Source organism: Trichoderma breve, chromosome 5 (genome assembly GCF_028502605.1).
Source record: "Trichoderma breve strain T069 chromosome 5, whole genome shotgun sequence".
NCBI classification, from domain to species: Eukaryota; Fungi; Ascomycota; class Sordariomycetes; order Hypocreales; family Hypocreaceae; genus Trichoderma; species Trichoderma breve.
The window spans coordinates 1,430,083-1,442,286 of NC_079236.1; the positions used below are offsets into that span (position 1 = coordinate 1,430,083).

The 12,204-nt window shown below is 50.0% G+C and overlaps 6 protein-coding genes across 6 annotated transcripts; 3 read left to right on the top strand and 3 right to left on the bottom strand.

Moving 5' to 3' along the window:
• Positions 1-1,053: 1,053 nt before the first annotated feature.
• T069G_08142 (3' exoribonuclease family, domain 1 domain-containing protein) lies at positions 1,054-2,067 on the top strand (the record flags this gene model as incomplete). Its single annotated transcript, XM_056175352.1, has 1 exon — positions 1,054-2,067. One exon carries the CDS (start codon positions 1,054-1,056, stop codon positions 2,065-2,067), a length of 1,014 nt encoding a protein of 337 aa, XP_056026301.1.
• Positions 2,068-2,669: 602 nt separating this feature from the next.
• T069G_08143 (GDP dissociation inhibitor domain-containing protein) lies at positions 2,670-4,447 on the top strand (the record flags this gene model as incomplete). The annotated part of the gene is made up of 3 exons (XM_056175353.1): positions 2,670-2,743; positions 2,810-3,900; positions 4,098-4,447. 3 exons carry the CDS (start codon positions 2,670-2,672, stop codon positions 4,445-4,447), a joined length of 1,515 nt encoding a protein of 504 aa, XP_056026302.1.
• Positions 4,448-4,765: 318 nt separating this feature from the next.
• On the bottom strand, positions 4,766-5,452 carry T069G_08144 (uncharacterized protein; the record flags this gene model as incomplete). The annotated part of the gene is made up of 1 exon (XM_056175354.1): positions 4,766-5,452. One exon carries the CDS (start codon positions 5,450-5,452, stop codon positions 4,766-4,768), a length of 687 nt encoding a protein of 228 aa, XP_056026303.1.
• Positions 5,453-6,597: 1,145 nt separating this feature from the next.
• On the top strand, positions 6,598-7,420 carry T069G_08145 (uncharacterized protein; the record flags this gene model as incomplete). Its single annotated transcript, XM_056175355.1, has 2 exons — positions 6,598-6,937; positions 7,005-7,420. 2 exons carry the CDS (start codon positions 6,598-6,600, stop codon positions 7,418-7,420), a joined length of 756 nt encoding a protein of 251 aa, XP_056026304.1.
• Positions 7,421-7,875: 455 nt separating this feature from the next.
• On the bottom strand, positions 7,876-10,158 carry T069G_08146 (uncharacterized protein; the record flags this gene model as incomplete). Its single annotated transcript, XM_056175356.1, has 4 exons — positions 7,876-9,643; positions 9,704-9,976; positions 10,039-10,075; positions 10,140-10,158. The coding sequence occupies 4 exons, from the start codon at positions 10,156-10,158 to the stop codon at positions 7,876-7,878; spliced, it is 2,097 nt and encodes a 698-aa protein (XP_056026305.1).
• Positions 10,159-10,798: 640 nt separating this feature from the next.
• Positions 10,799-12,204, bottom strand: T069G_08147 (uncharacterized protein; the record flags this gene model as incomplete). Its single annotated transcript, XM_056175357.1, has 2 exons — positions 10,799-11,373; positions 11,463-12,204. The coding sequence occupies 2 exons, from the start codon at positions 12,202-12,204 to the stop codon at positions 10,799-10,801; spliced, it is 1,317 nt and encodes a 438-aa protein (XP_056026306.1).

The following is a 12,204-nucleotide window of genomic DNA, read 5'->3' on the forward strand; positions in this document are numbered from 1 at the left end:
TTTGGGCAAGTAAAAACGGCGCTCCAGAAGCTGTTGGTGACGGATCTAGTGGCCATATGCACTCTGCACCGTGATTCGACGGGCGGCAGGGCGAGGGGGGACCGTCGTGGACATGGGCGGTAAAACACGGCGTGTGATTCGCTGGGATGCTTGCTGGCCGACAGCGGTCTGAGCAAATAAGGCTCTGGGAATCGCTCGCCAAGATTCTGATAATCTCACAAAGAGCGCTAACAGCCGGAGTCTGACGGATCGCGTGGGATGAATTTGAGTGTCTCACAGGGCTTTTCTTTCTTTCTAACTGCTGGTGGTGTTGAGGTTTGGCGCTGCTTGTGCCTGTGCTCGTGCTCGTGCTTCTCTGGTGGCTGCTGTTACTAGCCTGTTAGTGGCCCGGAGAAATGGCCGTCCGGCAAATGCTTGCTTCTTCCCCTGGCCTGGGCGCCTTTGTTCTGCGAGAATCACCCGATTGCGATATTGTAGAAGTTGTCAAGCATGGACCTCTCCCTGCGCAATCTGCTTGCATCCGGTATATACGATACGTAGACAATCGGCATCTATCTGGCCATGACAGCGTCGCAGCCAAATCACGTGCAACACCAATCGGAAGTCAAACTTTGTGTCCGAGCAGCTCTTTAACTAGGCTTCGCTGCCGATTGATAATGATTCCAGCCTGGAGAGACGCGTCAGTTGGGTATATATCGAACCACTGTCTCCATACATGACACCAAGTAATCGGCAACGACGGCATCGATCGCCATCCCCGTCTTTGCATCTCCGAATTCCCAAGCAATCTCCAGCTGCCGGGCGAGACGAGATGGACTCTGGCGTCAGCCTTGTGCTCCACCCCGGTTTTATTGGCTGTAGATTGTCCAAGCTCCCCCACCCGCAAGGCTGAGAGCTCAAGTTTTCTTTCTTTTTGGGCCACGGCGGCGCAGAGAACAAATCCCGAAACACACGACACACTCGATACGGCCCTTGTTCTGATGTTATAATTCTGCATCTGTCTTTCGATTATATCCATCAGCCACGCGGAAGTCTTCCGAAATCACCGTCATCATGGCACCCGAGGTGGGCCTGTCGCGCTCGACCTTTGCTAAGCTCTCTCCTCATCCGTATCTGCTCGCAAATCTCGAACCATCCGACGACTCTGTTCCACCTGCGCGAAGCAATGGCCGAGCTCCTTTCGAGGTCCGGACACCCACAGTGAACCTCTCCAGCTTATCACATGCCCACGGAAGTGCCCTAGTCAGGACAGGGGATACAACCGTCATTTGCGGAATTCGGGGCGAAACAATCCTGACAGACCACATCCCCAACTTCCGCGCGTCCAATACACAGACAGAATTGGCCGAGTACGACTTGTTGGTTCCGAATATTGAATTGGCCACCGGGTCGGCGCCACAATTTTTGCCCGGCGGTCCGCCCACAACTCTCGCTCAGACATTGAGCACCAGAATCTATTCCCTTCTACACAGCTCCAAGCTGCTGCGCGCTGAAGATTTGCGGATATGGCACAAACGACCGGCCGAAGCTCCGATCCCGGTCGACGACGAAGAGGAGGGAGGGAATGAGCAGCAAGAAGGAGAAGAGACCGTGGTGGCATATTGGGTGCTGTATATCGATCTCTTCTTCATCTCGTTCGACGGCAATCCCTTTGATGCAGCTTGGGCAGCAACCGTGGCTGCTCTCCGCGACACCAAGCTACCCCAAGCTCGCTACGATCCAGACAGAGAGATGATTATATGCTCCAGAAAAGACCCCAAGCCTCTCACGGTGGAAACCATGCCCATTGCTTGCACAGCAGTCATTTTCACAGGCAAAGAGACGAAAGACCAGGCTCCAGATGGCAAATTCTGGATGTTGGCTGACCCAGATACCCTGGAGGAATCATTATGCAACGAGACAGTTACGATTGTCATTGACTGCTCTGGCGGCTCAAAACGAATCCTGTCCATCTCGAAGCACGGAGGCACGGTCATGTCGGCGAAGCTACTTGGGTCGAAGGAGTTTCTCGACTGGGCAAGTAAGCGGTGGGAGGGCCTTGCATCGGCAATCACTGGCAGCCGATGAATCTAGAATACCATATAATACCATAATTGTCAGGCATTGAGAGCCATTTTTGCGTTACGATGTTCCGTTGGCCAGCTCATGCAAAGCGCCAACTATAGTACTACTAGGAAACTTTGCACATTGTACCGGATATAGGGTCCGGAATAGATAGAATCAGGCTGTCAAGTACAAACAAAAAACTTCATGGTTCAAAGCAGGCATGTGTCAACCATTCGAACCACCCTTTCAGACTTTATATCTAGGGCAGTAGATACCGGCCGACGACTCTCTCTACCGCTCTAGTCGAATGAGGCCGCGATGCCACGTACATAAAGTACCAAAGACATAACGTGAAAAATTCAACAAGCGGTTAAACTATAGAGAAGAAAAAGAAGAAGAAAAAAAAGCTCAGAGAACAGAAGCTCAATTTTTTAGCCTACTGCCAGAGCACGCACAGGCCACCCGACTTAGCTAATCCAAATCCTGCCTCCCCACTTCGCTTGAGCTCCGAACCTTTCCAAACCCTTTAGCTAGCCAACACTTAACGAAACTATTTTTTCCTACTCCGTTTCTGTTTTTTCTCTTCTTTCTTTTTCCTCTCTCCATCGTCTTTCGACCGAACCATGGAATCCCTCTCAGACACAAAGTGGGATGTAGTGATCAGCGGCACGGGGCTCCAGCAATCCCTTCTCGCCCTGTAAGCTTCGGATTCCATCGGCTTGGCTTTTGCTCCAAACTGACTGACCAGCCTCGTCTCGTGAAGTGCCCTGTCGCGATCTGGCAAGAACATCCTCCACGTCGATCCTAACGAGTACTATGGCGAGGCCGAGGCTGTTCTGAGCCTGCAGGAGGTTGACGAGTGGGCTGCTAGACGCCAGTCGGAGGATGGCGATGGCGTTTTTGCAGCTGCGCGGGTGACTCGTCCCGACGGCCCCGAAAGCTTGTCGTCGAGGGGATACACCCTCGCCCTGGCGCCGCAGCTGATCCACACGCGCTCAGAGCTCCTGTCGAAGCTGGTTTCGTCGAAAGCCTTTCGGCAGCTCGAGTTCCTTGCTGTTGGCTCGTTTTACATCTATCAGCCTTCGTCCGCAGAGTCTTCAGCTCCTAGCCTCAGCCGCATACCTTCGACTCGAGAAGACGTGTTTGCCAACACGACGATTTCAGTCAAAGCAAAGCGCGGGCTTATGAAGTTTCTCAAGTTTGTGCTGGACTACAACGTTGAGCCGCAGACGGATGTGTGGAAGCCACATGCAGGCGACTCGCTGGCGAGTTTTCTTGCGGCAGAGTTTAAGCTTGACGCCGCCCTGCAGGCCTACATTATCACTCTGACTCTCAGCTTGGATGGCAAGATATCGACAGAAGCTGGTTTGGCTGCTATCCACCGCCATATTACCTCCATGGGGGTCTTTGGCGCAGGTTTTGCAGCTGTTTATCCCAAATGGGGTGGCCTCTCTGAGATTGCCCAAGTGGGCTGTCGAGCCGGTGCCGTCGGCGGCGCCGTGTATATGCTCGGCGTTGGCATCAAGGACGTTCAGAAAGCCCCTCACACGGCCGAAATGCCTGAAGAGCTGGACATTGTCCTATCAAACGACATGGCGATAAAGTCAAAAGCCTTAGTGAAAGCCCTAGGCAAGCCGGCAGGCGAAAGCCGCCGCCTGAGCAGACTCACAGCCATTGTCAACTCAGGTCTACCATCGCTCTTCGAGACGGTGACTGATGGCGCCCCGACTCCAGCCGTCGGCGTAGTCGCGATTCCCGCTGGAACACCGTTTGGTGAAGACGGAGTCTCATCTGAGTACCCTATCTATGCTCTGGCTCATTCAAGTGACGCCGGCGAATGCCCTTCTGGACAATGTAAGTTTCATTCTTTCTCTTTCTCTCATTGTATTTCCTGCCCTGTGTTATGATGATAAAACCTTAACGAATACTTATCTACATTGGCTGAATCCCATTGACGATAACTCCTCTGACAACCTGATACACACCCTCATCATTAGCATTTCTTGTCTTTCACATCTCTTCTCTCGGATAGTTTGCTAATGGTTCATCAGGCGTATTATATCTAAGCACACTTACAAGCCCAGATGCTCAGACACATCTTGAAAAAGCGCTCCAATCCCTTTTGGCTTCCCTCTCTGCAGACGGCCAAGAGCCTCCCAAGTCACTCTACCAGTTGTATTATGAGCAAACTGGTTTTGACGTTCCATCCGTAAACATTGATGGGAGATCTGCTGTATTCTCCTTGCTACCTTTGGATCTCGCGTTTAATGACTCTGTACTGGATCCTGTTCGGAGCGCATGGGAAATGATTGCGTCTCCTGCTACGGAAGAAGCATCCGCAGAGTATCTAGTATTCACAGATCGGGAGGGTGCTGATGCCGAAGATGAATTTGATAATTGATTAGCTACCAGATGTGCATTAAATGAACTATTATATACCCCTGAACGTTCCTATACTTTGTCCCGACTGTAATTCTAACCGTGGTGCCTCCCTGATTACTTTTGTTATAAGAAAGGGGGGCTACATAATTATCGTTGAAGCATATCAAGTATACAATCACCATAAACGATCCTGGTAGCTGGCAGCTGTTATTGGCCCAGGTGGTACAGCCTTGCGATTACGCATCACATTCGAACTCTTCACCATCTTTCTGTCTCATTGTATACTAATCTAAGTATTTCCATTGGAACTGCTCACATGAGACCTCGTAGTTTTCCATCACTCACCGGCCCTTGGCGCGCCCTCAAGCTTCTTATAAGCAGCCCGAACTTCCGGCAAAGAACTAATCCTCGCAAGCCACTGTCTGACAAGAGGGCAGTCCTCCAAGCTCAATCCCGCAAACTGATGCTTCTTAACCCAGGCTTGAAAATGCAGATCCACCGAAGTGACCCTGGACCCCCCCAGAACCGTCTCGCCGCCGCTCCTCCTCAGCTGCTTCTCAAACGTGCCGTAGAAGCGAAGCGCCTGCCCCCGGTACCGGTTCAGCGCGTCCTCATTCTTCGTCGCGTTGTAGTTCTGGTACCAGTTCACCTGGCCCGTCATGGGTCCCAGCGTCGTGAGCAGGAATTGCTCCCACTTTTCAAAGTCGACGATATCCTGCTCGCTGCTGCTTTTCGGGCCCAACAGTCCGTCCTTGTCGTACACGCGACGAAGGTAATTCATGATTGCGCCGCTCTCCCAGCTTACGACACCGGTGTTTGGGTCTTCGAGGGCAGGGACGCGGCTGTTTTCATTGATCTTGAGAAAAGCGGCGCCGAGGACTCCTTTTTGAGGGTCATTGCCAAATTGCCACATCTTTACGTCGTAAGGAACTTTGAGGAATTCGAGGGCCATGGCGATTTTGAATGGGTTGGGTCCAGCCTCGTGGGCCTGGAGGAGGAGAGGTTTGATGGTTTGCTTTGGCATGTTTTACTCGCTGATAACGTAGTTCTGGTGTTTTCGTTGCTTCCTTTGCGTCAAATAATGTGCTTTCTATAGCATATCTTGGGACTTTTGGGTGTCGTATGCCGACATTTATGTACTTGAAGCCCCTTAAGTGCTTGTCTATGCAGTTGCATCAGGTGGAATACAGCTTTGAGCATCCACCCGACTCAACATTCTCGAATCCGCAACAAATTTCCAGCAGCTCCAGTCGAGGGACCACATGTCATGCTCAGCCATTGCTTGGAGCGGCTTCTCGACGATGGCTTCATGTTTTCACCGCTCGCGGATTCACAGTCTTGGCCCATGTCACTCGGCAGTGACTCCTACAAGTGTGAGGACAGAAAAACAGGGAATGAAGAGATTTGGAACACGCATGCCAAAATTATGTACATATAGAAGTGATCGTCATTCAGTGAAGTAATACTATGTGCTCATGTTGTGGATGTATATGCATTTACATGTTATTCTGCGGTCCATATTTTATTTCTCTGTCCTCCACTTGCCGAATTCTGCTGCCACGAAGCTTAGAAGTGAACCCCCACTACTAGGTAATGACCGGTAGCGGAGCTTAAAGCAACAACAGCGCCCAAGCGGGCAAATGGATACCTTCAATGTTTGCGATGTATCCAGTTCTCGATGGCGCAGACTGCAACTCAACTCCAGACAAAGTCCAAAGTTGAAAGTCGAGTGTTTGACTACAACAGATTTGTAGGCGGGACTTTTGCATGGTTTTCTCGCTTTTGGATTTCTAAGCCATCGCAATCACTTGCCGCACGACAACAGGTGCACATACAAGTTACGTCTGGTGATATGGCCTCAGGAGAACCCAATGGCTTCTTCCTCAACATGATCGCGCCGTGTCATGTCAAAGTAGACGCTTGGCCACAATTATAAATCTCCTTGCTTATGAATGAATGGATGATGACCGATCATCCACCGAGGAGTGGTTCGAGTTACGCAATGGTGCCGAAAGAAGCACGACTGCACGATTCAGACTCAACTACAAAACTGCGTCTCGATGCCCTCGAATTTAGAAGGACCAAAACGTTTGAGTTACGCATTCTCCCACATATTCTGCTCCGTTCCATCACAAAACTTGCGAATAAACTCGCCCTCTCTTCAATACCATGGCCAGCCAGCCTAGTATCAAATTGTACACCGACTCGACTCCCAACGGCATCAAGATCAGCATGGCATTAGAGGAGCTCGGTGTCCCATACGAATTCGAGCATATCGACATCACCACAAATCGACAGAAAGAGCCCTGGTTTCTTGAAATCAATCCCAACGGCCGCATCCCAGCCATCGTCGACACGCTCAGTAATGGCCAGCAAGTCAGGGTCTTTGAAGGAGGAAGCATCCTCCAATATCTAACCGAGCGATACGACCCAGAACACAAACTCTCATTCCCAAAAGGCACCAGAGACTACTGGGAGTGTAACAACTGGCTCTTCTTTCAGCATGGAGGCAGGTTCCGCCCGTCTGTGGGTGTTGGTGTTCTTGAAACCTAACGACTAAACGTTTTCAAATCTAGGAATTGGCCCAATGCATGGCCAAGCAGCACATTTCTACCGCTACGCGCCCACCAAGATCCAATATGGCATTGACCGGTACATTAACGAGACACGACGTCTCTACCGCGTGATTGATGCCGAGCTTGCCAAGTCGAAATCTGGTTTCCTGGTGGCAAACCACATCTCCATCGCAGACATCGCTGTTCTCTCTTGGGTAATTTACGCGGAATTCGTCAGCTTGGACATGAGCGAGTTTCCGTTTCTCCAGAAATGGGAAAGAATGATGTCTGCCAGACCGGGAATTAATAAAGGCTTTCATGTGCCTAAGCCTTTGATGTTCAAGATCAAGGAAGGCGACCCTGAAGTTTTTGCACAGTTCACAAACGAAAGGAAAGATTGGATTTTAAAGGGAATGGAGGAAGCCAAGAAACGATAGAGTTTAGTAAAATATCAAATTGGAATACTCCCCTCGCGGTCGCAAGGACTGTCAGCCCTGTGTACATGGTCCTTAAAACAAACCTTCCATTATTTTAATCACACCTTAACCATGAGATCAACTATAATAGCTATGTATTCCCACCCTGCTCTCAGATTTTTCGAAATTCCCACCACCAGAAATAGATGCAATAAGGGGGAAAAAAAACTCGTATGGCACCATATGAAATCCATTCCTGCGTCCATGCAGTCCCAGGGGAGGCTGCTGGTTTCTCATGATTCATCCCAATGCGAAAATAAATGTCCTTGTTTCCCAAATGCCATTGTCAAATGAAAACATATCATTAAATCTTGGAAATGCATTGAAACTCGGTTTCCGAAAAAGGCAGAATGATCATATATCTGCTCATCCATTTAAACCCAAACTCCAGAATCGTTGCAGTCAAGAGGCCCGAATCAAGCAAGCTCATCCTCAGATTCCATTTCCACGTCGTCCATTTCACCACCGAGGGCGGCATTGATTCCGATTCGAATAGTTCCAAAAGGCTCCATGGCTGCCGCACCCTCTTGGTAAACTGATATGATTCTCTTTGTCGCCAGAGACAGTACGTGGAGGAAAGCCTGGGCGGCAACGGCTTTAGAATGGGTGCCAGTCTCAGCCAGCTCCTCAAACTTGATCCACCGACGACCTTTCGGATCCCGATCATGGATGACGCCCGTCTTTGCCGCCTGTTCCGTGACATATTCCATGAAATTTTGGCTATTTACATCAAGACCTTGAGTTGAAACCTGAGTGTTGTCTTGATCAAAGTCAAGGGGACCAACTGGTCCACCCAGCTCGAAAGATGAATCGTGAGAACCGAAATCGTCCATTCCAAAGAGCGGCTCGGCAGGGTCACTATGGCGGTCAATCGCGCCCAGTGCGCTTCCACGATTGAACAATGGGCTTGGAGTGACTTTCGATTTCTGCGCGCTTCCTCGAACAGATGAGCCTGGGACAGCAGAGCCAGGTCTGCTCCATGGCATCATAGATGAAGAGTGACGATCTTCCATTGGTGGCACCGCATCCATTCCAATCTCAGGAATAGAGTGATCATCGAACATGATGTATGCGTCATCGTGAGCGTCGCGGTTTTCGCCTCGCCCAAGCTCAACTTCTTCATCCACTCGCTGCTTTATGTTTCGCTCGTCAGCGCTTTGCTCCTCCTCAAATGCTTCATCCGACTTTCGGCGTCGACCTCTCTTTTTGGGCTCGAACTGCTCGATTTCATCTGGCTCTCGACCCTGAAGGTGAGCCTTCAACGAGATGCCAACAAAATCAGCCGCCAAGGGGTGAATTAAGCCTGCTGCGTTCTGGTATGCTCCAACATGAGCAATGCCATAGTCATAGAGAAGCGCCATTGCAGTCTTTTTCGCCTGGCCTTTGGTAGTTGTCGATTTCTGCTGCTGTCCGAGAACAGAGGCCATGTTTGCAGCATAGTTTGGTTCCCATTCCTTGATGACTTGCCTATGAAGCGTGATTCTTGCGTCAATCATCGTATCCGGATTTGTTCGACGGGATCTGGCCATCCTAGTAGATGCTTGGCCAGGCTCTGCCGTTGCTGTTTCGGCTACTTGTTGCTGAGCCTCTTCCGCTTGTTGGTTCGATTCGACTGTTGGAATCACCTCTCTACCTGGTAGTTGCTCTTCTCCAAAGTCGAGCAGGTTGTCTTCTTCGCCCATGATGATACCTCGCGCCTCTTTGGATATACGTTGTAAACCAAGACCAACTACGGGGCTTGCTTGAACTTGAACAGGAAGAGGTGGTAGCTCTGGCTCTTGGTCAAGGATGCTGATGAAGTTGCCTTCTGCGTCGAAATCGAAACCGATTCCCGAAATAGATGGGAATTCATCATCACCAAAGGGCTGAAATTCATCCATGCTGCCTGTGTGGTGAATTGATCTACTAAACAAAGGGCTGAGATTGCCAAAATCCGAAGGAAGGCGGCAGCTTGCGGCAGACTGCGAAGAGGGTGGCAGTTGCAAGTTGATCAGGGCAGAAGGGTGGCGTGGCGAAGAACTGCCTTGGCTAACAGTGCCGAGCGGTGTCATCTGGGAGTACTTGCTCGCCGAACCCTGGCTTGGGAGTAAGACTAGATCTCTATCCCATCGAAGGAGGTCAAGGTTGGGAAGTGCAGTCAATGGGTCGAAGCTGGGGTCATCTTCCAACACAATATTCTGACGCCTTGATAGAGCAAGTTAGCAATAATATCACCAATGGGAGTGCATGATTCTGCCAGCTTACTTTGTCTTTCCAGCCCGTGGATCAGTCTCACTTGTCCGAATGATGCGGAAAAAAGTCACCATATCAGACTGCGTCTTTTCGGCATCTGTGAGAACATAGGAGCACTGCTGAGCGAAAACACGCGACACTCCATAGAGCAAGTTTCCCTGAAGGCGGAGCGCCAGGGGAGCGCCAGGGTCCAATATCGTTTCACACGCCTTGGGGACGTTGACCTCTTGGATGGCCTTCTTGGTCAGCCTCTTCTGGTTATTTTTGCCAACAGTGGCCACCAGCCTGGATAATTATGACGATGGTTAGCGGAAGGCAGCTCGCAGATGGGCAGTTGAATTGCATACCAAATGGTAGCAACACCATACTGGGTGCTATTCAGAACTACGCATGAAATGTCAGTAAGCTGTAAATTGCAGCACTTGGATGAGGACCTTTCGCGACTTACTCTCATGACTGTAAAACATGGTTAAATAGGGGGGCCGCCGAGCTGCGACGGCAAAGAAGAGAAAACTCGCAAGAGAAACCCGAAGAAAAGATGCCACTTCCAGAACAAATAAAGGAGATGAAATGCAATAAACTGAAGAAGACGATGCTAATGATGAAGGAGATGTCGATGCATCTGCTTGGATCCTGACTTCAGCCCCCTTGTCGATCCCCGTTGAAGTGATTTGCCGTGATGATGAATCTGTTGGAACAAACGGTAGAAGTTGCATGAAAAGGTTGGAAGAAAGACGCGGCTGCTTCAGCGCGTCAAAACGTGACGTGATGATCAAGGCACGGAGAAGGAACAACGTTGTCCGCTTTCCTTCCTGCTGCCAGTTGTCCAACAGCTGCTGCACTACTAAGTACTTCATCTCAATCACTCCGCCAGCTGACAGTTCTAAAAGGAGCACAAGTAATAGATATTTATTACCTGATATAACTATATTGATACTTTATAAAACGACCTCCTAAACAGGAGAAGAGATGCCAGTCTTGTTTCTTATCTCATGATAATCATCAGCATGGCGGCTGGTATCATCACCAAAGAAAGGGTATATTCCAAGATAGATCCCACCATTGTTGTAAACCACGGCATAGATTGCCTTCTCCGTCTCTCAGAGATCACTCTGTCTCGGGCATCACTCCGTCTCTCATCTTCGGATCAAGAGCACTCTCCCATCCCACCTGAAAAGAATCCCAAAGCAGCATTACATGGCGCCAGGGATCAGGTTGCAAGTCATCGTCCATGGAGTGGCTTATATCAGGCCAGCGATCCGTGTCCCAAAAGCCGGCAGACCAAACATCCAGCATGCTCTCTGCATTGACCAGAAGATCCCACGATTCAGGATCCGACATGTCCATGTCCGGTCTGTTGACGGGAGTTTCCAAGCGACTCCAGGCGGTGTACGCTCCCTCGTCTCCGTAACTCCCAAAGGAACTGTACTGGTCAAACGGCATTCCCGTCTTTCGCGTCCAGTTATCCCTGAGCCCTCGAGAAAGGATCATTCCAAACCCGTGTGCTGGGTTTTGTCTGGCCTTCTCCTTTATCTTGTTAATGAAGAAATAATATCCTCCTTCCACTTGACTCCCAAAACCGTATCGCGCCTGAACGTCAATACATATGCCCTCGTGCATGCATTCTATGCCTTGGGAGAGGACATAGGGCATCAGCCTCTCGTTAAGAAGGCCGTCGTATTCTGCAGACAATATTAGCCAAATCATTCCATAATAACACAAAGATGTTGATATATATGTGCATATATCGAAGGCAGGGTTAAAGACTTACCTAGTTCACGCAGCTGCCGACGAAACCACCCCTGCAAGGTAACAACCTGACACAGTTCCCAAGGAGCCATAAATCCATCCACAAGACTGCGCTGCAATTTCGAAATCTTATCCACGCAGGCATCGACCTTGTGCTGAATGATTTGGTTGCTCTCGCTGACTTGAACATCTAGGAATAAATCCTTGCAAAAGATGGACAAGATGTGGAACATGTACATCGACTGTCGAATCCTTCTCATCTCGTCAACTGACACTGGCCGCTGCTTAACAGAGTCCCGCAAGGGGTGAAATAAACGTCCCAGGCCGACAGTGCAGTCTTTCACAAATGCGGCTGATAGCTGAGACATCTTGGCCCCCAAGTAAGAGATCCTGCCGGCATCTCGAAGGTTGATTGGGATAGATGAGTATCCAGGGCCAGAATGTTGCAAGATAAAGGCCTGGTCCCGTATCCCTCGGAGACTGGCCACTTCAGAGTCGATTTGATCCATGGACAACTCGGTAAAGCAAGGCAATTTCACACCCAGCTTCTCGACCTGGTGTGCGACAATGGCATGAAGAAAGAGGTCTTCGCCAAGCTCATTCTTGAGAATGGATATAATGATACCCGCTGGGTGGTTGTTAAAGATGTTGTAAAAACTCCTATTGGAGAGGATAAAGTCGTTTAAGGTGGCCATGTTTGGCAAGTGTTCCATAATGGAAAGAATCATCTCCGACGGGAGGTCGCCAATGCTCAAGTTCGCCAT